Source organism: Manis javanica, chromosome 10, assembly GCF_040802235.1.
Source record: "Manis javanica isolate MJ-LG chromosome 10, MJ_LKY, whole genome shotgun sequence".
In the NCBI taxonomy this organism is placed as follows: Eukaryota; Metazoa; Chordata; class Mammalia; order Pholidota; family Manidae; genus Manis; species Manis javanica.
The window spans coordinates 21,235,239-21,263,228 of record NC_133165.1 but is presented as its reverse complement, the minus strand read 5'-3'; the positions used below and the strand labels follow the sequence as shown (position 1 = coordinate 21,263,228).

Below are 27,990 nucleotides of genomic sequence, written 5' to 3'. Positions count from 1 at the left end.
ATGAACCCAGTCACGGTGAGATGCAGTCAGTGAAGTACTGCGGTTATACTTAGAGCAAATCTATTCATTCAAAAGAAAACCACTTCATGTAATGGTGCATAAAGAAGCTAGACGCACCAAACTCACCCTAATAGTTGGGTACAGCTGGGTACGTCATGGAATATGGCAATCCTGTTTAATTTGCAAAGCCCTGGACGGGAGGAGGATGGGATGGAAAAGTTTGGAAGACTCGTCAAACAGACAGTGAATCGTCAAGGGTTTCCAGTTAATAATGCCCTCTGTTGGCGCTCAGCCTGGACCCGAGCGCCTTACTAGCCACATTGTAGGTTGTTATAATGTCTTACGGTTTATTGTCTCTTCTACCAAATGAATACATGAAATGAGAGACGCTCTAAGTTGGGCGTCTTAATGTAGGACAAAATCTTGCTCAAGGCGGGGAGAAGAAAGGTGGGAAGAGAATGAAGGTAGGGAGACTGTGCGACAGAGAACGCTCAGAGGCTGGTAAAAGGGAAGGAAGGGATGTCCAGGGGTTGAAAGCTTTATCCCCCCCGTAGAACTGCTGTCGGTTTTCCCTCATCCTGTGCCTCACAGGACAGAGTGGACCGCCCCCGAGGGCTGAAAGGCTCTGGATCGGAGGCGCCGCACGGAACCGCGCCAAGATTCAACCCTGCCGCTGCCCCACCCGGTGACAGGCGGAGCCGCGAGGGCGACCAGGTCCCCGCCTCTTTGCTCTGCCTGCCGGGAGCCGGAACCTCTTCCGGTTGCTCCGGACCACGGAACTCCGACTCCCATCGGCCCCCGGGAAAACCGCAGCGGGGTCGCGCGGGCCCTGTCGGAACTCGTAGTTCCGTCTTTGGCCGTGCTTTATAGCCGGAAGCGGGGACGAACGGGGCTGAGAACTACCGAGGCGAAGGTACGGGAGGCGGTGAGGGGTCAATCTGCGCCGGGCGTTGGGTGGCCGGTGAGGCAGTTGGAGGTGCCTGGGTTGGGTGGAAGGACATCGGCTGGCCCACACGAGCAGGGTTGAGCTGCTGCCGCCGCCGCCGTTGTCGCGAGTGCGGAGTGGGGACTGGAGCTGCTGCCGCAGCGACTCCGGGGACTCTGTCACTAGCCCCCAGCCCTTCTGCCTCCCACTTCCCGAGGTCAGTGCAGCCTGCTCCTCCCCGGCTTGTTGCCCCCTCGTCCATTTCCCGCCCTCTCTTCATCACACGCGCGGCCCCCGTCCCCCGATCGTGGATCCGGGCAGTGCCGGCGGCGGCGGCGGCGACGGAAGCAGCAGCGACTCAGCGCCCGACTGCTGGGAACAGGCGGACATGGAAGCCCCCGGGTCGGGCCTGTGCGGCGGCGGCCGCCGAGGCCCACCGTGAGCACCTCAGCGCGGCCTTCAGCCGGCACCTCCACGTCAGCGCCAAACCCTTCGTCCCCAACGTCCACGCCGCCGAGTTCGTGCCGTCCTTCCTGCGTGGCCCGGCCGAGCCGTCGCCACCCCCGGCTGGCGCCGGCGCCAACCACCACGGAGCCGGCAGTGGCGCGGGAGGCCCTTCGGGTAAAGGGGCCGGGACGCGGGAGCAGCCGAGCGGGAGGCCGGAGCCCACCTTGGTGGGGTGGGGGGACGGGTCTGCGGCTCGCCTCGCAGGGCGGGGGACGCGCGGCCTCGAAGCCCGGCGGCACGCGGGGCGCTGACAGCGGCGCTGGGCGCGGGCAGCCCTGGGTGGGGCCGCCCGGGCGCGGCGGAGGGCCTGGAGGAGCCGTAGCCGGGTGTCGGTGACACGGGAGGGATCTGGGGCTCGTCCCCTCCTCGGGGGCCGCAGTTACCCACCAGAACTGAGAACCGTATGGGACAGACAGGGCCCGTGGCCATCAGTGCCACGAGGCCCAGACGTGGGACAACTGGAACCAGGAGGTGGGTGGGCATTGAGCGAGCCAGACCCGAGGAGCTGGGAGGACGAGCGCCGGAGTTTTCCCTTCACCTTATGCCTAGGCGAGAGAGCGTCTCTTGCTCCAACTTCTATTTTTGAAACTGTAATTAACGTTTTGGGTATCTGGCACCGAAGTGTCCTGAAGGAATCCCAAGATGCATTGCAGTCTTGTGATCCCGCAGAAACTGTTGGCCATCACTTCAGAGATCTTTTAGTCCTCAGCATTGTGTAAGCTTGTGAAGTTCACAGTGTCAAAAGTAAGAGTTCCTCCCGTAATGTGTATAGGAAACTACATTGATTTGTTTTCCCTTTTTCTTAAGTGGGACTTCTCGCCTTAATGACGCGTTTAGAATTTTAAATGTTTCAAAATCGGATACCTTATTCAGGCTGCTTAGTATTGTAAGTCACTCTTTATGTTCACGTGTCAGTAATTAGTCTGTTCAGATACTTGGTATTATAGCTTAATAGTTGTCACATGCCATTCTGACCATAGCTTGTAGCATGTGTTGTGTGCTTTCAAGTCAGTTTTGTTCTTTAAAAAGCTTTCTGTATTTAGGGGCTGCTTAAGTGATAGGATGACAGGCTTTCGGGTACTGATCTTCTGGGAATGTCTAATGAGTGAAGTTAACTATTCTCCCCTGTATAAAAAAGTGCTTATTTTCGGAACTGTCAATATTGGCTTAAAGAGAGAAAGGAATGTACCTTGGTGAGCCAGGGTATTGGTGAACCGGATCACAGATGTTCCTAGCAATTCGTGAGAATAGATTGTTGATTTCTCTTTGAAGTTCCACGTTGTATTTCCTAGATAAGTGGACATCATGAAAGTGCTCTGGGAGTTTAGCTTCTTCAGAAACTTGCTACAGTTTTCTGTGTAGAGGCAGAGAGTTTGGAGAAGTACTTCTGTGAAGTAAGTACATATGTGAGCACACTTTTAATTTGGTTGTTTGATTTTCTTGATGTTTTGCCTTTGAACAAGGAAACTTTGTTTTTATTTCTTTGCTTAGATCAAGCAGTTTGGCCTACTTAAATAAAGTTCACTTACCAGCCCCTAAAAGTGCGCGGTTCCCCATACCTTATCATGCAGATTCCTTTTATCCAGCCATTTTCTTGTTTCTTTTTTGGACGTCCCTCCTCACTCTGGAGCCACCAGCACCACTCTGGCTAGACTTGGAACTCCATTTCCAGCTTGTCCACCCATCAGCCAGTGAGTCAGGAAGGGACAGCCATCCTCAGAGCAGTGATCTGGAGTAGGCATTGTTGGGTGACTAGGCTTTACCTGTTAGGTAGGAGAGCTGTCTTTCCTCTTACTGGCATGTGCCAACTTGCTGGTTTCTTCTTAATCCTTCTCTCTGTGACACTGTTAGAAGTGGAGATGTAAAAATATGTAAGGAAGTGGTTATAAGAAAAGTACTTTCTTTGTTACTTGGTGGTCAGTTTTTTTCAGTTTTATCAAACTATTTTGGTGATCCTGACTTTGTCAACTGCTTCTACAAAATGCCAGTTCATATTTTTAAAAGTGTCCTCTTTAGGGTTGTCTATTTGGAAAAGAATGGTTTCTAAATTCAGGTCCAGAGAGATGTGGGACTGTTGGATTGCATGTTTGAACCCATTCAGGTCCATAAAGTACCACCATCATAGCAGACAACTATGCGTGGAAGAAGCAGAGAAAAAAATTGGAACTAGCGCTTAGAAATTGACAAAGGGGGAGCCATAAAAGTTGCAAGTTTTTTTATAGTGAGGAAATGAACAGAAGGGGAGCATCTTTTCTTTGGTTGTTAAGCCCTTGTTGAGATTTGTTGTGGGTCCCTGTTTTTAAGCTGATTAGGAGGAAGAGCTCTTGAAGGAGGAAGTCTAGAGGTAGAACACTGAATGACTTCCTAACTGTTCCTGTCCAGGGTGAATATCTGTTGTGTCTCCTGAAAACACGCTAGTTGGATTTTTCTGGTGGTTCCTTGAGCAACCAGTCACCATAAAAGTTTTTGCACAGCGTCATCCACCTTAAGTAGAAGGCTGCTGGGTGGTTATGCCTGTTTCCAGCCTCCCAAGTAAAAACTTGGGATTCAGTGTTGATCTTAGCTCTCTGAAAAAGTAATACAGGTTTCCAACAGAATGATTAAGTAGAATACAAATTAAGTGTAAAAAAGTGTAATTTAAGTTCAATTCTCTGTGGATCCAAGTAAATTGACTACGTGATACTCTTTAAAGTAGAGGTCCTGAAATGAATGAAAATGTGGAAGACAAGGGTTGTGTGTAAGAGAACAAACATTTTCTATGCTAGAATGTACTTATTTTGAGTTTCAATTTGCACACAGTTCATTCTTTTTTATTGTTGAAGGAGAAGTAAGTTTAGTGATATAATTTAGGATTACTTGGTGTCTTAGTCCATTTGGGCTGCTGTGTAGTACAGTACCACAGACTGGGTAGCTTGTAAACAACAAAATTTATCTGTCACAGCTCAGGAGGCTGGAAGACCGTGATCAGGGTGCCAGCCTGGTCAGATGAGGGCCTCCTTTCCTCTCTCAGGTCAGATTGCTGGCTTCTTGTTCTCACATGGCAGATGGGGCAAGGGAGCTCCCGGGGGCCTTTTATAAAGGAGCTGTTTGTGAAATGCATATGTGAGGGCTCTGCTGTTATGACTTACGGCCCCCAAAAAACCCCACCTAAGTCCAATACATGGGGCATTAGAATTTCAACACATGAATTTTTGAGGGGGACACAAAAGTTTTAGAGCATAGAACTTGGACTTGTAGAACATCCAGGCTTCTCTAGTAATGGTGTGGTGTCCTTTCCACCATCCCACCCTTAGCATCTCTCAGAACTCTGCCAGTAAAAAGTGAGTATAGAATAAAACCAGCAGTCCTCAGAGGAGGAACTATCTCCAAAACGTAGCACATTGTATTATGGAATCTGAATTTTAAAGAGAAATGTTGTTTCATAGTACTTGGTTTTTGATGGATGTCTTTTTATGGGGAAGGGATTTTCTTCTTTTTTTAGTGACAGACATATAATTCACATATCACAGAATTCACCATTAAGTGTATGATTCAGTGGTTCTTAGTATATGCACAAAGTTAATGCAACCGTCACTAGAACGTGGTGGATGCTTGTTAATCACTGAGTAGTCTCAAAGGTGACCTCACGGTCACAAGAGTAGAGTGCAGAATCTTACATAATTGTTTTGTTCAGAAGGGCTCTTGGGCTTTATTATGATTTTAAATGATACCTGTTGACTGAGAGATAAGTTTAGACAGAAGATAGATGACGTTCTTGACTGGATTTTCCCTTTCCCATGAGACTGAAATCCCTGCAGTAACAAAGTCTTCAGTGGGACAGTAAGTAAAGTAGGCAGAGAAGGTGAGGGGAAAATATTGTTCCAGGAGTGTTATTTCTTTTCCCTCCTCATTTTCTAGCTAGTTATTTCTTACCTTGACTTAACCAATTATTAGATTTGGGCTCCTATTTCCTGACTTTACATGCTTGCTATGGCTCCAGCGTGAGGATTTAGGGAGTAAGTGAAGGCATTACATGAACCAGTGCTTTCCTTGTGAGCAGCGATTTGAACTGGTAAAAAACTTTGATTGAGAATAGACCCTCTTTGGAGCAGCTTTTATTTACTGCAGGTTTTGAACATGGCTTTGTTCTGTCCCTTGTTTTTCACCTTCTCTGGAATTGTACTGCAAGAAATGATAGTGATTAAAATTTCTGAGGGCGAGTTAGGGAAGTAGAGAAGATGACAAATTTTAAGCCTTGTTTTGTTTTTGTTTGCTGGGGAGGAAATGTCTTAAAGTGTTAAAATATTAATGTTTTTCTAGTCGAAGAGAAAGGAATGAAAAGGATTCGATAGTCTTTTGTGGTGAGTTGGCAGTATTAGAATGGAATTTTTTGAGATGTAAGTCTAGTTTGTGCTCAGAATGATGTATAGCAATTAATGAACAAACATTTTTGTGTTTACAGAACGCAGGATACTGTGCTGGGCACTTGAAGTGACACCACAAGATGAATTAATCGTGGTCCTGGAGTCTAGAAAGAGGTCAGACCCCCAATTTACTCTACTGGAAGACATAACATGGTTGAGAGGGTTTCAAAGCTGAGCAGAGGAGTTGTTCATAGGTGCCCTTTGTAACTCATTTCAATCTTGTCCTAATCATAAACCTAGAGATACATTTTCTGGTACTGTTCTTTGTTAATACCATAAGTGTTTTTTAAGTTCAGATATAATTCACATAAAATTTACGTTTCTTGTGTTTCGGTATTTTATTTCAGCTTGCTAGGAAATTGCTGGAGTAGAGCATCAGTTACCTTTTTACACTGCTTGGTGCTCATACCTAACAGTGAGTTACTGCCATTATGAAATTTTGATTGAGAATAGACGCTCTTTGGAGCAGCTTTTCTTTACTGGTATGTCTATTGGGCATGTTAATTAAGAATTTCATCATTAAATTCACAGTTCTTAAATTATTGGGAAGCAAGAATATGGCCACTAGGTGAAAGTTCTTGATTATTCTGACATCCTTAGGCTTCTTTTTAAGCTGTCATTTGTGGATTCATACCAAAGCTTCTTAAAAGTGGTGTCCTTGTTTTCAGTGGTTTATAACAAAGCAGGCTATGCTGTAGGTGTATTTTTTTCTAAGTGACTTTGTTTTAGGAAATCTAGTTGTCACAGTACTCCAAGTGGAGCCAGTTCCCCATCTTAATTCTGCTTTCTAGGTGAGAGAAACAGTAAGGATTTCTTGAGCATCTTTCACCAGCCTAACCAAAGAGTGGTTACACCCAATCCAAACCACATTCCAGCCCGGTAATTGTAAGCCACTCGCCTTGAAACAAGCAGAAAGTGCATGCCTTAGAATGTCGTTGGGGCAGCTTCTGGGTTGACCGTTTCTATAGAAGCACAGTGGGCCACTGTACTGCTCAGTGGTGTGTCCAGCTCCTTTGGATGGTTGGTTGTCTGCAAAGTATTTTAAGTTCACCTACAGTATTTTTGAAGTAAATGGGGTATAAGTTATAAATAAACCTATGTTTTACGGTTGTTTGAAAAACATATTGGATCTCAGTTACCCTACAGAAAGCCCACTCAGGTGGATGTGTGTCATTGCTTTTAGTGAATGAATAGTTCGTAGAATGTTAGGGCTGAAAGTGACCCTGGCAGTAGTACAGTCTTGTCAGAGAAAGAAACTGAAGCGTACAGATACTCAGTGACTGATTCAGTGACAGTGGAGTCTGGAATTTGTTTGCCAACTGCTAGCTTAGTGCCCTTTCCATTACACTGTGCTGTTGACTGGGGAGAAGGGCATCCCTGGGGCTAACATCTTGACCACCAACCAGCATGGATTTCCTGAGAGAGGCCCTAGAATTTGCCTTTCTTGTGTTTATTCTTCAAAAGTTTTGTTAATATGGGGCTTTGAAAAGCTTGTAATAATAAACTTATTGAGCAGTTACCTGCTTCATATGCTTTTATCTTCACAACAATCTCTTGAGGTTATGTTGAGCCCTTTTGTAGATAAGAAAATAAGGCTCAGAAAAGCTAAATAAATGAGCTGACATCTCCTAGTAAGTGGAGGAGCCAGGGATAGACTCTACATCTGATTTCAAAGCTTATTCTAGTAGTAATAACACAGGTAGTCTTCTCCCTCTTATTTGCTATGAAAAGGTCTTTTTGGCTGAGACACTTTTTCAGAAACTGAGTCCATGAGATTGTGGCCTATGGCACCGCCTCCCTGTTCTGTCTCAGTAGTAGCAGGGTGACATTGTGATAAGTAGGCAATGCTCTACTTTGAAATTACTTCTTCCTACATTTTAGGAAATAATGTGAGATCATTTGAAACAGCTCTGTTCACCGCTATAGCATTGTACCTTTTTATTTTGAGAGCATAGGTAGTTAAGGCAAAACCATGGACATTTCATGTGTTGTGTGGGCATTTGGCTGTGATGTCTGCCTTTACTGGTTCTCAGTATTGTCTGTGGGAGAGAAATACCTCAGGCAGGCGGATTTGGTTGGGAGTGTATGGTCATCTGGCTGCTAGAGAATTTTTAGTTCCTTACGCAAATTGTACTTGAGCATCTCTTCAGTATTGTTTCTCTAACCCCTTCTTGGAAAACTGACACATACAAAGTTGTTTTTAGTCTATTGAACCCTGAAGGAAATGCAGTAAATATATAGGTGGACTGCTACAGATGGTGAGAAAACTGAAGTGATAAGACTATAAGGAACTAGTGACCTATGAAAACCAAAAGAAACGGCTGCAGTCCAGGCCCAATGAATTACATACTTACTCGGTATGTACACCGTTTCAGCCTGTGGAGACTTTACAGGAGGTGGGAAAAGGCTCTGTGTTTCAGAAAACCACAGTCATTCTGGAAGTTTCTAATGTCTTAGGGAACCAGAACTGAGATCTGTGTGTAGGTGTGCTTACAGCTGCAAGAAGTGTCCTACCCTAGAGGAAGCTCAGAAGAACCATCCTAAGCTGGGTAATGGGGTGTGTGGGGGGGTGGGATAAAAGTGGAAGGTTTTGTGTTACAATTGAGGAGAATCCTTAAGAGGATCTAGAACTGTGCACTTATGGCTCTTTAAGTAAAACTAAATGTTTCAATTTAAAAGTCAGTTCCTTGGTCACAGCCACCTTTCAAGTGCCTAATAGCCACATGTGGCTAAGTGACGGTCATATCACTGCACAGAAACAGAACATTTCCATCATTGCAGAAGTTTGTGTTGGACAGAATTTTGTCACACAGTTTCTTACTTCAGTGTAGTGTGAGACACTTGTGACGTTTGCGATGGGCACTGCAGTTTTTATTCATTAATAGTGAACACCATTTAGCTAACAGGACTAAGAAATTTGAGTAGGATGACTTTTACATATTGTTGTTTTGTGTGTAAAGAGATGAAAGATTAGTTTTATATATCTAAAGCAGTACACACTTAAATTGCTGATTTATGGACTATGTGGATTAAGCACCTTAAGAGTTGGCCAGACGTTATATTTAAAATATAACTTGAATTGAAACCTGGCTTTCACAGCCCACCACTAGTGTGGCCTTCACTGTACCCATGAACTGGCCAAGTAAGAGTCTCTGTGTTAAAGTCCTTTGATCCATAATCAAGGTGATCCATAAATTGAGGTGAAATCCATATGACATGAAATTAGCCACTTGAAAGTGAACAGTTCAGTGGCATTTGGTACATTCACAGCGTTGTGCAGCTTACTACCTCAAGGTTTCAAACATTCTCATCGCCTCCAAAGGAAATCATACTCTTTAAGCAGTCATTTAACACTCCCCTTTTCCCAACTTTTGGCAACCACCAATCTAATTTCTATGTGTATGAATTTACCTATTCTGAATATTTCATGTGAATGGAATTGCACATGTGATCTTTTGTGTCTGGCTTATTGCACCATTATCAAATTTTAAGTAACAGTTTCAGGATTCACATTATCATTTGTGTTAAACCATAGGCAGTTCTGTTGCCTGACTGTCTTTTGGTAAAATCTTTCACTTGTTTTAAAATTTTAGGTAATATACCTTGTATCATAGCCAGTTCATTAATCTTCCCTTATCATAAAGAATAGCATTAGTTTCTTTTAATATGAGGTATGGCAGTTTTATTAACTAGAACACTTCTGATAAACTTTCCCACCTAATTAGAATTGTTCTTTTTTGAATGAGGGTGTGCTCCTGATGAGGATGTGTCTTCTGCACATGGAGATGCCATTAGAAAATATGAAACTGCTTTCATTCCTTGGGAGGTTTACTAACTTCTCCGTGACTAGCAGATACGAAGCGTGCAGGACTTGGAAATCAAGCCCCAATGGGTATGTTTGCCAGCCATGAATAAGTGACTTTGGACCTGGTAGAATTACAAGCCTATGCGCATTAGTAGCCAGTAAATCTGGATGTGATGTATATTATGAATAATAGGAGTAGAATGAGAAAGGGTTGGAGATGTGTGTGAATGCGTATGTGTGTGAGAGAAGAGACTGGGTACAAATACACTGACAAGTTTCAGTGTAAAGAACATGTTGCTGTATCTGTGATTTTTCTGGTTCATTGTTCAAAAAACATCAGTTCGCAGATGTTGCCACCATTGCTATTTGAATTGTAATGTGATCCGTGGTTTGAATGCAAGGATAAGCTTTTTTTCTTCCATCCTGGGGTAACTATTGTCAGCTTCTGATTTTTGAGGCCCTTTAATGTCATCATTATGTGTATATTAATAACTTAATTGCTGGTTGTACTTGACCCTGTCTCTGCCTCTGTAAGCTGTACAAACTGAAGACAAATGTGTTATAAATGTAGGGTGTTTTGAAAAAACCATGAACAGATTTTTATTATGCTGCATTATGCAGCCATAGAGGTAGTCTTATGACTGATGTCACTGTCCTGAGAGGTGCCTTACAGCTTTAGGCATGTATTGTGTATTTGTAAATCTAAGAGTTGGTTGTAGAACCAGGTGTTGAGGTGTGTGTACTGTTGGGTCTTATAAAGCCCATTTGCAGTTTGGGATGTCTTATAAGTGATGAGAGAGCCCCCCATACTGATTGTCTCAGTCTTCCTTGCCTTACAATGCTTGACCATCCGGTGTCGTCACTTACTTGGTTTACTTTTACTAAGGGATTTTCAGCAGGGGCTGTGTGAGGAAGGGCAAGGTGGCATTTGTGTAACTTGGAGGAGCCCATTCTAATATGTCAGAGTGTTAGGTAAGTTACCGCTTACTTCATAGGGTTGGGGGGGTGGTTAAATAAGATAGCAATCAGCACATGAGGGCGCAATAAAAATTTAAGTGGATTTAGGGTAACTTGCCACAACCTCCAACCCTGCCTCCAGCACTGTGTGGATTTGTGAGTGTTTCTATCCCTGTCTGGCCCATAATAGATGTGCAGTATATGTTAGTTGATAGAATTGAACTGACGGCTCATTTCATATTAGGGAGTGGGGAGTCACTTGTTGAATATCTCCTAGGTGCGAGGAGTTCTTTAATTGCAACTAAACAAATGCATACTCTCATTCAGTGCTCTGAGCAATCCTGTCAGGCAGCTGGCATGTCATTTCCATGATTCAGTGAAATAATTGCCTCTCACCACTTGTACGTGGCACTCTAGGCTTTAAAGCCAGGAGTCAGCCCAGTGCTGGCCTCTCAGCACCAGTGTCTGCGCTTCCTCCATCCTGAGGTTGGCATGTCAGCCTGATCACCTAGCACTGCCTGACTTTCTCTGGAAGTTGAGTAATTTTTCCTTACTATACCCGTAAACTTTTCTTTGAAATAGGAAGTGAAAAAAAAATTTTTGTGAAGTACAATTACTGTTCCTTCCAAACCTAGTTCAAATCCTTTTTCCATTTCTGTTAACATCCTGCTAATCGCATAGGTTGGGGTGTCTTAGACCGTTCACTCTACCTTCCTGCACCTGTCCGGTGTTGCCCCTGTTACCTCTGTGCTTAGCCTCTCCTCTCCAGCTGCACTGTGCCGCGGTGGGAGCCATGCTGGTGTTGCTGGCTGAGGTGTCTTTCCATTCTAAGGTCATCCAAATGCCACTGTATGGGATCATCTGCAGCAGTGACACTAAGCATGTCACTTCTCAAGAGATCTTGGTTGCCCTTTACCTTTCAGGGGCAAGAAACTCCTTTCTTCACTACTGCATGTTATAGAAGATTGGGCTGAAAACTTTAGCTTACATGTCTTAACACTCCAGGGAAGTGATTTTAAATATAACTTTGGCAGATTATCAATTCAGTGTTTATTGGTGTGCAGGATTTATGTGACTTCAAATTGTTGTGTCTTTTTTGCATCTTGGAGATTCTTTAAAGCAAGGGCACTTTCATACCAGAGTATCATTAGGCTTTCAGATATAAAAAGAAACTTAAACATTTAAGTGTCAGTATATATTTCTCATACATCTCTTTCAGTGATATCATAAGTAGATTTTCAGTGTGACAATTGTGGAAAGTGGATTGTTGCTAGATCTTAGAATTCTAGTAGAGAGACAAAGCCAGTGTCATTTTAATCATCTTTTCTGAGATGTTGCAAGGGCCCATTCACATTTCAGGGACTTTATACGAATGTCCTTTTTACTTTATTGGTATCAAATAGAATTTATTCAAGGATCTTGATGGTAAAACATGTATGATTATAGAATTTTAAAAGGGCTAATCATAGCCTTCTTTGACTACAGCTACCAAGAGAAACTAGAGAAGTAATGTGTCTTTGTTGAGCAAAATCATTAATCTAATCTGTGTATGCTACTTTCCTATGTGTCACTAGACATTGGAAACTGGAACTAAATATGCAAAGTTCTATTTGTTGTTTAAAAGCATCTGTGTTTTAAAGTATAGACTCTAAATTTTTTACCAGAATACTGAGTTAAAATACCTTATTTAAGTAGAAAATGGGGAGACAGAAATGTCCCCAGAAGAATCATGGGAACACAAAGAAGAAATCAGTGAAGCAGAGCCAGTGGGTGGCTCCTTGGGAGGTGGAAGGCCCCCAGAGGAAAGTGCCCAGGAGTTGATGGAGGAGGAAGAGGAGATACCAAAACCCAAATCTGTGGTTACACCACCAGGTGCTCCTAAGAAGGAACATGTAAATGTAGTATTCATCGGGCATGTAGGTAAGTTGCGTTCACAGCAATAAGAAATGACCAGAGTTACTGTGTACAACAAACAGAACATCTTACTTGGCTACTTGGAGATGTTTAGTGAAACTGGAATTGATCTAAATGTCTTGACTTTTAACTTGAAGGTTGGGCCGATTAACAGTTGTATAATGGAATAGAAGCTGGAAGAAAATAAGCTACAGGATATTTGTATGATGCATAATTGGTCTCTAGACCACTGATGATGGCTCAGCATATTATGACATTTATTAACATTCTAGAAAATGTGCCTATTTTTTGTGTGTGAACTTCAGTTATTCTATTAACTTTATAGGATTGACTTTACTAAGTAGTTTGATTTTGCATAATGTGAGAAATTAATTGGAGTGAGTTCTGCATGCTAGTCAGGTTGCTGGTTTAGCACAAAACAAAACCCTATTTTATTTATTCAGGTGTTCTCTGTCTGACTTACTCCCAAAATTGTGAAAGGAAAATACAGGATTATGTGTCCTTTTTTCTTCTCTTGATCTCTGGCTTCCCCTCTTCTTTTTCAGTAGCGAGGACCCTTTTGAAATTTGTAAAAGCACACCTGTATCTGCTAAGAGTGAAAGGCAGGCTGGCCACCTAAATGGAGCTCTCAGTCCTGCTCTGCTCTTGCTGTCCACTGAGGCTCTGCTGGGGTGATTTATATTCTGTGGTTGCTGTGCTCTAAGCTAACGGTCAGGGAGGAATCTGTCCAAAAATTCATTTCTTTATCAGTAAAGCAGTTCTCAGTCATTGTTGAACTGCAGGGGATCTTAGCAGCTTCATTTTACGAAGAAGAAGGTAACTAGCCAGAGCGTGTGCCCCAAATTCCTATCATTTCAGTGGCTGTTGCAAGATGTAATTATATCAGCTAAATGATGCCTTCAGTTGTTGGTGTATTTAATTGTTGCTATTTGGGGTTTTTGTCTTTTACACCTGGTTTACACATTGTTGATGATTACTTTTAGATGCTGGCAAGTATTGTAAGTAAGTACAAATAATGTAAGTATTTTCTGTTAAATAATAGAGTGAATTTAATGGAATATTTTGGGCACTGCAAACATTCACACAAAGAAGATAAAACAGGTTACCCAACTTAAGAAAAATTAATAATAAAATGACATTACTTGTAGGGAAAGCTGATGTTAAGTAATTTTTGCAGGGTGATCATTGTTAGTATTTTCTGATGGAATTTAGGTCTTCTCTAAAATCTTCTGTCATCACCACCAGGAACATAAATGGATATATGAAAGCTGTGTTTTAGATTTTTTAATAAAAACTAATACAGAATCCTAGATCATAGGAAATGTCAGTCTGCTTTGAGTATAATTTTCTTGGGAGTAATGAAAAGCAGTTCTTGAATTAGGTGCATGGGGGAAAGTTTTTTTCTAATCCATCAACTCCTTAAATTTATAATCAAAGATAGGTGGTTGGCTAACATGCTAAGATTAGAAGATATGGAAACACCATGGTTGACCTTTAGTAATGTATTCTAATACTGAAAAATCTTTTTAATTAAAAGGCTTTTCTTTTTTTTTTAATTGAAGTATAACTGATATACAGTCTTTTAGTTTCAAATATACAACACAGTGGTTCCACAGTTTTGCATATGATTAAATCCTTACCCCCTGTAGTGTGATTACTGTCGATCAATGTAGAAAAATGTTACAGAATCATTGACTATGTTCTCCATGCTGTACTATTCTGACCAAATTATATTGTGATTGTGAATTATTGTGTCCTTTTATCCCCCTCAGCCTCTTTCCCCACTAGCTTGGTAACCACTAGTGACTTCTCAGTGTCTGAGTCTACTGCTGTTTTATTCCTTCTGTTTTGCTTTGTTTTTATATTCCACAAATAAGTGAAATCATACAGTATTTGTCTTTGGCTTGTTTCCCTGAGCATAATACCTTCGAGATCCATCCATGTTGTTGGAAATGGCAGTATTTCTTTTCTTTCTATGGCTGAATAATATTTCATTATGTATTTGTACTACATCTTCTTTATCCTATAGATAAATTTATCTATCCTTTATTCTATTTAAATTTATCTATCTTTTATTTTATTGATGGACACTTAGGTTGCTTCTGTACCTTGGTTATTGCAAATAGTGCAGCAATAAACATAGGGGTGCATATGTCTTTCCAAATCAGGGATTTTGTTTTTTTGGGGGGGGGGGTAAATTACTGGGTCAAATGGTATTTCTATTTTCAGTTTTTTGAGGAACCTCCATACTGTTTTCCACAGCACTTGCACCAATTTACATTCCCACCAAAGTGTAGGAGGGTTCTCCTTTCTCCACATCCTCACCAGCATTTGTTATTTCTTGTCTTCAGATAGTGACCATCCTGGCTGGTGTGAGGTGATACTCAGTGTGGTTTTAATTTGCATTTCCCTTATGATTAGTGATGTGGATCTTTGCATGTGCCTGTTGGTCCTTTGTATTTCTACTTTGGAGAAGTGTCTGTTCATGTCCCCCCCCCCAATTTTTAATTGGGTTATTGTTTTTTGGGTATTGAGGCACATGAGTTCATATATTTTGGATGTTAACACTTTATCAGATGGGTCATTTACAAATATATTCTCCCCTACTGTAGGATAAGGCCTTTCATTTTTAATCCCTCCTAAATTAGACCCATTTCTTTTTTGTTTTGTTATCATTAATCTACAATTACATGAAGAACATTATGTTTACTAGGCTCTCCGCTACCCCAAGTCCCCCCACAAACCCCGTTACAGTCACTGTCCATCAGCATAGTAAGATGTTGTAGAATCACTACTTGTCTTCTCTGTGTTGCACAGCCCTCCCCTTTCCCCCACCCCTCACATTATACATGCTAATCATAATACCCCCTCTTCCCCGCCCTTAACCCTCCCTACCCTTCCATTCTCCCCAGTCTCTTTCCCTTTGGTAACTGTTAGTCCGTTCTTGGGTTCTGTGATTCTGCTGCTGTTTTGTTCCTTCAGTTTTTCCTTTGTTCTTATAATCCACAGATGAGTGAAATCATTTGGTATTTGTCTTTCTCCGCTTGGCTTATTTCACTGAGCATAATACCCTGGCTTTAGATTGTGGTTATCAAAGGTTCCAGGTTAGTTTCCTTACTATCTAAGAGTCTAACTTAACTCACTTAGTATGCTGTTACAAACACAATCTAAAAGTTCTTTTCTATTTCTCCTCCTTTTTCTTCCTCCTTCATTCTTTATATATTAGGTATCAAATTCTGTACTTTTTGTCTATCCCTTGATTGACATTGGGGATAGTCATTTTAATTTTGCATTTGCCTAGCTATCAGCTGCTCCACCCTCCCTACCGTGGTTTTACTACCTCTGGTGACAGCTATCCAACCCTAGGAACACTTTCATCTATAGCAGTCCCTCCAAAATAGACTGCAGAGATGGTTTGTGGGAGGTAAACTCTCAGCTTTTGCTTATCTGGAAATTGTTTAATCCCTCCTTCAAATTTAAATGATAATCTTGCTGTATAAAGTAATCTTGGTTCCAGGCCCTTCTGCTTCATAGCATTAAATACATCATGCCACTCCCTTCTGGCCTGTAAGGTTTCTGCTGAGAAGTCTGATGTTAGCCTGATGGGTCCTTTGTATGTGATCTTATTTCTGCCTCTGACTGCTTTTAACAGTCTGTCCTTATCCTTGATCGTTCCCATTTTAATTACTATGTGTCTTGGTGTTGTCTTCCTTGGGTCCCTTGTGTTGGGAGATCTGTGGATCTCCATGGCCTGAGAGACTATCTCCTTCCCCAGATTGGGCAAGTTTTCAGCAACTACCTCCTCAAAGACACTTTCTATCCCTTTGTCTCTCTCTTTTTCTGGTATCCCTATAATGCGAATATTGTTCTGCTTGGATTGGTCACACAGTTCTCTCAATATTCTTTCATTCTTAGAGATTCTTTTTTCTCTCTGTGCCTCAGCTTCTTTGTATTCCTCTTCTCTAGTTTCTATTTCATTCATTGTCTCCTCCACCATATCCAACCTGCTTTTAGTACCCTCCATTGTGCTCTTCAACGGTTGGATCTCTGACCTGAATTCATTCCTGAGTTCTTGAATGTCTTTCCATACCTCCATTAGAATGTTGATGATTTTTATTTCGAACTCCCTATCCAGGTAAGGGGTCCAGGATGGGGGCAAGGGATGTAGGCTACCTCTTGCCAATGTGCTTATCGCTTGTGTTTTCTGTTGGAATTCTTCGGTCCCTGATCCTACACCAATGGAAAAGGACTTCATCAGGGAGGCTACTACCAGAGACTGCTTCTCTGGGTGCCATACCCTGTGGAGGGCCAGGCCAACAGAACACTGGGTGCTTCAACAGGGCTTCCCAGGCTGGGTTCCTTGGGATGCAGGAGGCCACCTGGCTTTCCAGTGGCTTGGGAGAAATTCTGCCAGAAATGGCTCCTCAGTGGCACCTGACTGCCAGTGAGGTCACATCTTTCTTGTGCTTATTAGCCTGTTTTTTTCCCAGAGAGGAAGGGACCACACCCTGTTAGGCATGAAAATAGATATGAGTGGGATGGAAAGAGAATAAGGCCAGGAAAAAGCCCACTAAAAATGACCCAGAGTGGATCAGTTAAAACTCAAAAAGCCTGGAGCAACTTGGCCTGGAATGTTTGAATATTCCCCAGAGAAAGGAGGATATGTCAGCATAGCCCATGGCTTTATTGTGTTAATCATGCAGGCCCAGCTTATTTTTTTGACTTAACCTACATGCTGTTTTTTTTTTTTTTTCTCCTTTGGCCCTAATCAAGTAGTTTGCATTCTGGGCAATTAATAATGGCAAGTAAGCCCAGCATAAACAACATAGTCACAGGCAGGAAGGATTTCATCTTAAAAATAAGATTGTGTTTTAATACCCAGGAAGTTGAGAAGATTCTTAACTTACTCTTTAGCAAACAGACAATAACTCAGCCCACCCTCGGGGGCAGGGGAAGCAGTCTTGTTTGATATGCTCCCAGACCAAGAAGGCTCTGGCTCCCAGGGAGAAATCACAGCAGGAAGTTGCTTGTGTTAAGTTAGTTCTAAGTATTATTCAGAGACCACCTAACAGGTCTGCAACCCCAGCCCTTAGTCACATTCCTGAAGAATCCTTAAAAGGGGGAACCCCCAAGCTCTCAGGGCACTCCTCTCCCTGAGGTCGCCTGCACTTCCTAAGTGCATAACCTTTTCACTTTAAACTTTCTTTTCAACCTTTCAGGGTGCTGTCTCTCTCTGAAGTTGCATGCACTTTTTCTGTAAGTAACTTTAAATAAAACTTTTCCTCTGCTTCACTACTGTGTCTCTGCCTTTTGATTCTTTTTTGCGGTGGGGACAAGGACCAAGGAAAATAGACAGTGCTTCCCCAACAACCCTATCCCATCTTCAAGGAATATGCAGGTCACCCTGCCTAGAGAGACTTGCAGCTTACCAAAGGTTCCATGTCCAGCAAAGCCCTGGGCAGGTGCTGGGGACACCACAGAGGAGAGGCTGCTGCCCGATGCACCTACTCCAGGGGTGTTCTGACCAAAGGTGGGTGTGAATGTGCCTAGCATGGAGAGACTGCAAAGAACTGGAAACTAGGCCCAAAAGCAAAAGGTGTCAAGCAGGTGGTAATGGACTGGGGGGAGGCCTGCTTGCAAACGCATCCCCACAGGATCCCTTAGCCCACACCGCTATCCCACTCACCCTTTGGTAAGGACGCACACAAGGTGACTGTGTCCTAACCTCTGTGCTCCAGGTGAGCCTGCCCACCCCCCCACCCCCCACTGCAGTACAGCCTGAGCTGTCCTTTGGGCACCTGAGGAGAACCTTTGCACTGCCTTGGGCACCACAATGCAGCTGAGGGGGACACTGAGGGGACCTCTCTTCTCTCAGGACTAATGTTATGTCTCCTCCCCATTTGCCTGCCACCTCTCCTCTACTTCACCTTAGCCCCACCCCACAGTCAGCCCCCATCCTCCCACAGGCCCAGTTGAACTCGGTCTCCTGCACATGCTTGCCCTCATGGAGGCTCCTGCCCAGTGCTGGGCTACCCTCCACAGCGGCTCTCTGGGAAGATCCTCTCACATGTAACTGTATCTGTCTAGGCCTGAGGTGGGGAGGGTGCCCCTCGAGGTGCTGACCTTGCCTGTAATCTTCCCCCACACCCAACCTCTGGGGGTCACACCTTATCGCAACCAGCAACTGCTCTTGCCCCCAGATCTCAGCTGCGAACACAGTGCTGTCCCTGCTCCCGTGCCAACCGCACCCACTCCAGATCCTCTGCCTCATCAGGGCCTGTAGTCAGCCCCCTGCCCCTCCTGCTCCCTGTGCCATTTAACCAGGTTGGGTTTACTCTCTATCCACTGATTTTAGGTCCATACCTCAAGACTGAATGTTGCTGGGCAGACACAACTGTGCTGACCAGCCTTGCTTCAAATTCCTAACCACAGTTTCCCAGACGTCAGAACTGCCCGGCACAGCTCTCACATGGCGTTTTCTCCCCCTCTCCAAAATGACTACTGAGAGGCCCTCCTTGGTATACATCTCCCCCTAACCCACACCAAGGAGCTCTTACATTCAGTGAGGAAAATGGAAGCTACCAGGGCCCAAAGTACTCATCATGCATCTTCCACATGGCAAATAAAATCACTTCCTTCTGCCTGAAATTCTATAGTGACTTCCATTAGTACTGTAAGAAAAACATTTTAAAAGGTCATGAAAGATCTTCCTTTCTGCTGTCTTTTAATGTCATTTTATCCCACTTTCCTTTTTAAGCTTCTGACCACAGCTGGCTCTTCTCTGCTCATGAAAACATTAGGCTTGTGTCTGCCTTTGGGCCTTTGCTCCTGTGCCTGCAACATCCTCACCCCCACCCGCTGTCCCTGCTCCCAACTCTGGAACTATGGCCATGGCCTCTGTTTTCTATTGTCTCAGAAAGGCTGCTGCTGACTACGTAAATAGCTCCTCCGGTCATCAGTTATACCGCTACCTGAAACTGTTTACAGATAACATCTGTGATAACATCTCTCTCTTCACCACAGCTTACAGCTCCTAGAGCGGAGACTGTGTCGGCACTTAAAACAGCACCTGGCACTGTAGACCGAGCTGGTGCAGTGTTTGACAAGGTCCAGGCATGAGGAGGAATCCTGAAAACAGGAAACCTCATAGCTGGCCCCTGCTAATTCCTGCACTTATTTTTGCAGTTATGATGTTGGTGATTGGGCTCATATATGGGAAATCTTATGTACTTAAGATTATTCATCTTTAGTAAATAACATAACCCAAAATATTGATCAAAGCAGCAATTCTGGAAATGAAAGCACTGTTACAGGACCAATTGTTCCAGGCATACTGCCACAAATAAGTGAGGCAGAACAGCCCAGGCCTCTCTTAAACCTAGATGCAGTTTGTCTTCCCCTTTGTAACAATTCAAACATGACTAACCGGGATTTCTTTAGAATATTGGCAGAGAAGGAGTTATTGGAACGTAGGCCATGGAAAAACCCATTCTCCTAAGAAACTTATATGAAACAGCAAAGTAATAAAGATTAATAGTCTCCACTGCCCAGAGCCCCCCTTATGTTGCTTATAATATTAAAAGACACCTCTGGTAACCCCCTCATAGAAAGAATTTATGAGCAAAATAAAATTTATATTTATAAATATCCCATATATAAAAGTTTATGATAAATTTATAAAATACTACTATATTAATAGTAAGGTAGTAAGAGCAGATTTAATGTTATTATATAAAGGATAAAGAGGACTGACTGCAAGGCCCTGGTGCCTGTAGATGCAGGAGGAAAGGTGTAAACATCTGAAATTGTGGAATGAATATTATAAAAGAATAAGGTGTTTTTATTGTATTCATAGGAATGTTAAGGAATGGGTGACAGGAGTACCAGCCCTAGATTTTAGATGTAAGCCTCAACCCACATGTCGGATAGCATTTAATTAATAATATAGTTACACTTAATAACCAAAAGGCATACAGCTTGCATTTTATATAACCTGCTTAAACTTTATATAGCCTTAGACACATACCTTAGACACATATCTCAAAGTCTATATAATCTTACATGCTTAAAATAAAAATCATACCCCACATGCTTAACTGACACACTGTCTTACGCCATTTTCTGTTTAACACCTAGCACGTAGCTTACATGAATTACTAATCACAATAGACTAGGGGAAAGTAAAAGTTAAATGTTAAATGGCTACTATTAGAAGAAATGGTGATATTTCCTTAAGGGTAATAAGCTGAAATTATGTAAACTGACAGAAAAAGGATTGTATTATTCATAATTTTAAAAAATGTTCAAAATTATGTAAACTGTAAAAAGATACAAAAATAAAGACCCTGCCTCTTGATGTTAGAACTTTCATTGGGTGTTTCGTCTCCTCATTGATCGCACTCGCCGACGCTGTCCTTTCCTTCGTGACCCACACCTCAGCTGGAGGTGGACTCCGGCACCGAGCCCATTCCAAATCTAATGTGCAAACACAGACGTGTTCTGAGGCATGCTGGCCACATGGAAGGGAATGGGTGTGCTCTGGCCAGCTGCACCCAGGGAGTTCTTACTCAATCCGCCCCAGAAAGAGGTCGTGCCTCCAGGGCTCCCACTCTGTCCTCCCCAAAGCCGAACGCCCCAGTGGTGGAGCTGTTGTGGGGGGTACCCATGCTAATCCCAAAGCCCCCACTGTGAGCAGGGCCCGCTGACACCCCAGACGTGAAGGGCGATGAGGTAGTGCTGCCAAACACTGAACTACTGGTCCCACTGCTGGTGGTCTGGGTCATAGCTCCAAAGCCCGAGGTGGTGGCTGCAAAAAAGGAGGAAACATGGATCACAGTCTAACACATACACAAAAGTACATACAAAATGGATAAAAGACCTGAATGTAAGTCATGAAACCATAAAACTCTTAAAAAAAACAGGCAAAAACCTGAAAAAGAAAAATGAACCCCTATGTTTCTCACAGCATTATTTACAATAGCCAAGAAATGGAAGGAACCTAAGTGTCCATCAGTACATGAATGGATAAAAAAGATGTGATACATATGCACAATGGGATCTAATTTAGCCATAGAAAGAAAACTAGTCCTACAATTTGCAACAACATGGATGGAGCTGGACGGTAATATGCTCAGTGAAATAAGCCAGGGGGAGAAAGACAAGTACCAAATGATTTCACTCATCTCTGGACTATAAGAACAAAGGAAAAACTGAAGGAACAAAACAGCAGCAGAATCACAGAACCCAAGAATGGACTAACAGTTACCAAAGGGAAAGGGACTGAGGAGGAGGATGGGTGGGAAGGGAGGGATAAGGGCAGAGAAAAAGAAAGGGGGCATTATGATTAACATACATAATGTGGGGGTGAATGGGGAGGGCTAGGCTACACAGAGAAGACAAGGAGTGATTGTACAGTATCTTACTAGGCTGACGGACAGGGACACTAATAGGGTTTATGCAGGGTACTTGGTGAAGGGGGGAACTAAGTAAACTTAGTGTTTGTCAGGTAATTGTAGATAGATACCTAAAAAGAAAAAAAAATTTAAAGGCCATGAATGATCTTCCTTTCTGCCTGTCTCATAATGTCATTTTATCCCACTTTCCTTTGTAAACCTCTAGCCACACGAGCCTCTTCTCTGCTCATGAAGACATAAGCTAATCTCTGCCTTCGGGCCTTTGCTCTTGTGCCTGTAACGTCCTTACCCCCAGCCGCTGTCCCTGCTCCCAACTCTGGTACTACGGCCATGGCCTCGGTTTGCTATTGTCTCAGAAAGGTGGCCAGTGCTACCTAAATACCTCCACCGGTCATGAGTTACACTGCTACCTGCTGCTGTTTATGAATAACTTCTGTCACAACATCTAAATCTTCACCACAGCATACAGCTCCCAAAGCAGAGACTGGGTCAGCACTTAAAACAGTGCCTTGCACTGCAGACCGAGACAATTGCAAATCTCACCTGCAATCCCAGACGTGTTCTGATGTGTGCTGGCCACGTGGAAGGGAAGTGGTGTGCTCTGGCCAGCTACACACAGGGAGTTCGGATTCAACCCTCCCCAGAAAGGGTTCTTGAGACCAGTTCTCCCACTCCGTCCTGATGCAGATCCAAGTGCCCCAGTGGTGGAATTGCTGTGGGGGGCAGCCATGCTCATCCTAAAGCCCCCACTGCCAGTGGGACTTGCTCACAACCCAGACGTGAAGGGTGATGAGGTGTTGCCGCCAAAAATGGAGCTACAGGTCCCACTGCTGGTGGTCAGGGTCATAGCTGCAAAGGCCGAGGTGATGGCTGCAAAAAAGGAGGAAACATGGATCATTGTCTAACCCCACAGACAAAAGTAAATTTGAAATGGATCAGACCTGAATGTAAGTCATGAAACCATAAAACACTTAGAAAACAACAGGAAAAAATCTCTTGGACACAAATATGAGCGAGTTCTTCATGAACATATCTTCCCAGGCAAGGGAAAGGAAAGTGAAATGAACAAATGGGACCATATGAAGCTTTAAAGCTTCTGTACAGTAAAGGACACCATCAACAGAAGAAAAGGGCATCCTACAGTATGGGAGAATATATTCATAAATGACAGATCTGATAAAGGGTTGACATCCAAAATATATAAAGAGCTAACACACCTCAACAAACAAAAAGCAAATAATCCAATCAAAAAATGGGCAGGGGAGCTGAACAGTTTCCAAAGAAGAAATCCAGATGGCCAATAGACACATGAAAAGATGGGCCACATTGCTTCTCATCAGAGAAATGTAAATTAAAACCACAATGAGATATCACCTCACACCAGTAAGGAAAGCTACCATCCAAAAGACAAGCAACAAGAAATGTTGGCGAGGTTGTGGAGAAAGGACAACCCTCCTACACTGTTGGTGGGAATGTAAATTTGTTCTACCATTGTGGAAAGCAATATGGAGGTACCTCAAAAAGCTCAAAAAGGAAATACCATTTGACCCAGGAATATCACTCCAAAGAATTTACCCTAAGAATACAGCAGCCCAGTTTGAAAAAGAAAGATGCACCCCTATGTTTATCGCAGTAGTGTTTACAACAGCCAAGAAAAGGAAAAAATGTACGTGTCTACCAGTAGATGAATGGATAAAAAAGATGTGATACATATGCACAATGGAATATAATTCAGCCATAAGAAGAAAAATCCTACCATTTGAAACAACATAGATGGAGCTGGAGGGTAATATGCTCAGTGAAATAAGCCAAGCAGAGAAAGACAAGTACCAAATGATTTCACTCATCTCTGGAGTATAAGAGCAAAGGAAAAACTGAAGGAAAAAACAGAGCAGAATCACAGAACCCAAGAATGGACTAACAGTTACCAAAGGGAAAGGGACTGAGGAGGAGGATGGGTGGGAAGGGAGGGATAAGGGCAGAGAAAAAGAAAGGGGGCATTATGATTAGCATACATAATGTGGGGGTGAATGGAGAGGGCTAGGCTACACAGAGAAGACAAGGAGTGATTGTACAGCATCTTACTAGGCTGACAGACAGGGACGCTAATGCGGTTTGTGCAGGGTACTTGGTGAAGGGGGGAACCAAGTAAACTTAGTGTTTTTCAGGTAATTGTAGATAGATACCTAGAAAGAAAAAAAAATTTTAAAGGCCATGAATGATCTTCCTTTCTGCCTGTCTCTTAATGTCATTTTATCCCACTTTCCTTTGTAAACCTCTAGCCACACTGGCCTCTTCTCTGCTCATGAAAACATAAGCTAATCTCTGCCTTCGGGTCTTTGCTCTTGTGCCTGCAACGTCCTCACCCCCAGCCGCTGTCCTTGCTCCCAACTCTGGTACTGCGGCCATGGCCTCGGTTTGCTATTGTCTCAGAAAGGCGGCCACTGTCTACCTAAATAGCTCCACCAGTCATGAGTTACACTGCTACCTGCTGCTGTTTATGAATAACTTCTGTCACAACATCTAAATCTTCACCACAGCATACAGCTCCCAAAGCAGAGACTGGGTCAGCACTTAAAACAGTGCCTTGCACTGCAGACCGAGACAATTGCAAATCTCACCTGCAATCCCAGACGTGTTCTGATGTGTGCTGGCCACGTGGAAGGGAAGTGGTGTGCTCTGGCCAGCTACACACAGGAAGTTCGGATTCAACCCTCCCCAGAAAGGGTTCTTGAGACCAGTTCTCCCACTCCGTCCTGATGCAGATCCAAGTGCCCCAGTGGTGGAGTTGCTGTGGGGGGCAGCCATGCTCATCCTAAAGCCCCCTCTGCCAGTGGGACCTGCTCACAACCCAGACGGGAATGGTGATGAGGTGTTGCTGCCAAACATGGAGCTACAGGTCCCACTGCTGGTGGTCAGGGTCATAGCTGCAAAGGCCGAAGTAATGGCTGCAAAAAAGGAGAAAACATGGATCATTGTCTATCCCCACGGACAAAAGTAAATTTGAAATGGATCAAAGACCTGAATGTATGTCATGAAACCAGAAAACACTTAGAAAACAACAGGAAAAAATCTCTTGGACACAAACATGAGCGGCTTCTTCATGAACATATCTTCCCAGGCAAGGGAAAGGAAAGCGAAAATGAACAAATGAGACTGTATGAAGCTTTAAAGCTTCTGTGCAGTAAAGGACACCATCAACAGAAGAAAAGGGCATCCTACAGTATGGGAGAATATATTCATAAATGACAGATCCGATAAAGGGTTGACATCCAAAATATATAAAGAGCTAACACACCTCAACAAACAAAAAGCAAATAATCCAATCAAAAAATGGGCAGGGGAGCTGAACAGTTTCCAAAGAAGAAATTCAGATGGCCAATAGACACATGAAAAGATGGGCCACATTGCTTCTCATCAGAGAAATGTAAATTAAAACCACAATGAGATATCACCTCACACCAGTAAGGAAAGCTACCATCCAAAAGACAAGCAACAAGAAATGTTGGTCAGTTTGTGGAGAAAGGAGAACCCTCCTACACTGTTGGTGGGAATGTAAGTTTGTTCTACCGTTGTGGAAAGCAATATGGAGGTACCTCAAAGCTCAAAAAGGAAATACCAGTTGACCCAGGAATATCACTCCAAGGAATTTACCCTAAGAATACAGCAGCCCAGTTTGAAAAAGAAAGATGCACCCCTATGTTTATCGCAGTAGTGTTTACAACAGCCAAGAAAAGGAAAAAATGTACGTGTCTACCAGTAGATGAATGGATAAAAAAGATGTGATACATATGCACAATGGAATATAATTCAGCCATAAGAAGAAAAATTCTACCATTTAAAACAACATAGATGGAGCTGGAGGGTAATATGCTCAGTGAAATAAGCCAAGCAGAGAAAGACAAGTACCAAATGATTTCACTCATCTCTAGAGTATAAGAGCAAAGGAAAAACTGAAGGAAAAAACAGCAGCAGAATCACAGAACCCAAGAATGGACTAACAGTTACCAAAGGGAAAGGGACTGAGGAGGAGGATGGGTGGGAAGGGAGGGATAAGGGCAGAGACAAAGAAAGGGGGCATTATGATTCACATACATAATGGGGTGAATGGGGAGGGCTAGGCTACACAGAGAAGACAAGGAGTGATTGTACAGCATCATATTAGGCTGACGGACAGGGACACTAATGGGGTTTGTGCGGGGTACTTGGTGAATGGGGGAACCAAGTAAACATACTGTTTTTCCGGTAATTGTAGATAGATACCAAAAAAAGAAAAAAAATTTTACAGGCCGTGAATGATCTTCCTTTCTGCCTATCGCTTAATGTCATTTTATCCCACTTTCCTTTGTTAACCTCTAGCCACACTGGTCTCTTCTCTGCTCATGAAAACATAAGCTCGTCTCTGCCTTCAGTCCTTTGCTCTTGTGCCTGTAATATCCTCACCCCCAGCCGCTTTCCCTGCTCCCAACTCTGGAACTGCGGTGATGGCCTCAGTTTTCTACTGTCTCTAAATGGCTGCTGCTGTCTACCTACATAGCTCCTCCAGTCATGTGTTACACTGCTACCTGGTACTGTTTATGAATAACTTCTGTGATAACATCTAAATCTTCACCACAGCATACAGCTACCAAAGCAGAGACTGGGTCAGCACTTAAAATAGCGCCTTGCACTGCGGACTGAGCCCATTCCAAATCTCACCTGCAATCTCAGACGTGTCCTGAGGTGTCCTGGTCACGTGGCAAGTCGAGAGTGTGCTCTGGCGAGCTGCACCCAGGGAGTTTGGATTCAACCTTCCCCAGAAAGGGTTCTTGAGACCAGTTGTCTTACTACATCGTGACCCAAGTCCGAATGACCCAGTGGTGGAGCTACTGTGGGCCGCAGCCACACTGATCACAAAACCTCCACTGCCAGCGGGACCTGCTGACACCCTGGATGTAAATGGTGATAAGGTAGTGCCGCTGAACACTGACATACTGGTCCCGCTGCTGGTGGTCAGGGTCATAGCTGCAAAGGCCGAGGTGATTGCTGCAAAATAGGAGGAAACATGGATCATTGTCTAAACCCATAGACAAAAGTAAATTTGAAATGGATCAAAGACCTGAATGTAAGCCATGAAAGTATAAAACGTTTAGACAAAGACAGCAAAAATCTCTTAGACATAAACATCCACATCATCTTCTTGAATGTATCTCCTCAGGCAACGGAAACAAAAGCAAAAATGAACAAATGGGACTATATCAAGGTTAAAAGCTTCTGAAAAGTAAAGAACACCATCAACAGAACAAAAGGACATCCTAGAGTATGGGAGAATATATTCATAAATGACAGATCTGGTTAAGGGTTGACATCCAAAATATATAATGAGCTAACAGCTTAACAAACAAAAAGCAAATATTCCAATTAAAAAATGGGCACAGGAGCTAAACAGACAGTTCTCGAAAGAAGAAATTCAGATGGCCAATAGACACATGAAATCATGCATCATATTGCTTATCATCAGAGAAAGGCCAATTAAGACTGCTGGGGACTGATGGTGTTCTTTACTTTGTCTTCTCACATGTTTGTAGGCAGAATGGGAAAGCACCTTCCCCCACATCTGAATGCAGGACGGGAAAGCACAAGCTTGAGAACAACTGGTGCAGTCCTTGGAAGTTACCTGTCCACAAAAACATATCTTGTCTTTGAAGGTGAGCCAAGACTCCTCACTCTGAAAATAGGGAGACCTGGAAGATGTGTGGAAACAGCGCCCCTGCTTCTGGCTATGCCCTTCCCCCACTTGCTGATGTGGCGGTTAATGGAGAACAAAGAACATACTGCTTACGCATTCCATGAGCAACTAACTGGACCCCTGCTGAGCCTACCTTTGCCTGGCTACCGCTGATGTCAATACTCTGCTTGATTGTCTATTGGATAATGCTATGTCCTGGAATCATGTAACCCCACTGCATTATATAAACCCTGGACCTTCAATAAAGTTTTGCTGGCGACACACGGGAGGGTCAGCCCTCCCAGCACTTTCTGTCTTTCTTTCCTTTCTTCGCCCCCCCTTCCGCACTTCAGGACCTG

General features: G+C 43.4%; 1 protein-coding gene and 1 long non-coding RNA gene across 2 annotated transcripts; one reads left to right on the top strand and one right to left on the bottom strand.

Moving 5' to 3' along the window:
• On the top strand, positions 1-27,939 carry LOC140843837 (uncharacterized). The gene is made up of 5 exons (XM_073214247.1): positions 1-15; positions 592-714; positions 871-1,546; positions 5,874-5,949; positions 27,642-27,939. Exons 1-5 carry the CDS (start codon positions 1-3, stop codon positions 27,754-27,756), a joined length of 1,005 nt encoding a protein of 334 aa, XP_073070348.1. The 3' UTR covers positions 27,757-27,939.
• Positions 20,761-26,760, bottom strand: LOC140843990 (uncharacterized). Its single transcript, XR_012122003.1, has 4 exons — positions 26,623-26,760; positions 24,546-24,872; positions 22,468-22,794; positions 20,761-21,317 (listed from the first exon to the last, which is right to left on the bottom strand). It is a non-coding gene; the product is annotated as an uncharacterized lncRNA (long non-coding RNA).
• Positions 27,940-27,990: the final 51 nt, after the last annotated feature.

What these genes read in the sequence shown, in the direction of transcription:
- LOC140843837 (XM_073214247.1), top strand. An exon ending in TGGCGCGGGAGGCCCTTCGG is followed by an intron (nt 1,547 to 5,873) that starts GTAAAGGGGCCG and finishes TTGTGTTTACAG; the next exon opens with AACGCAGGATACTGTGCTGG. An exon ending in GTCCTGGAGTCTAGAAAGAG is followed by an intron (nt 5,950 to 27,641) that starts GTCAGACCCCCA and finishes CTCTGAAAATAG; the next exon opens with GGAGACCTGGAAGATGTGTG.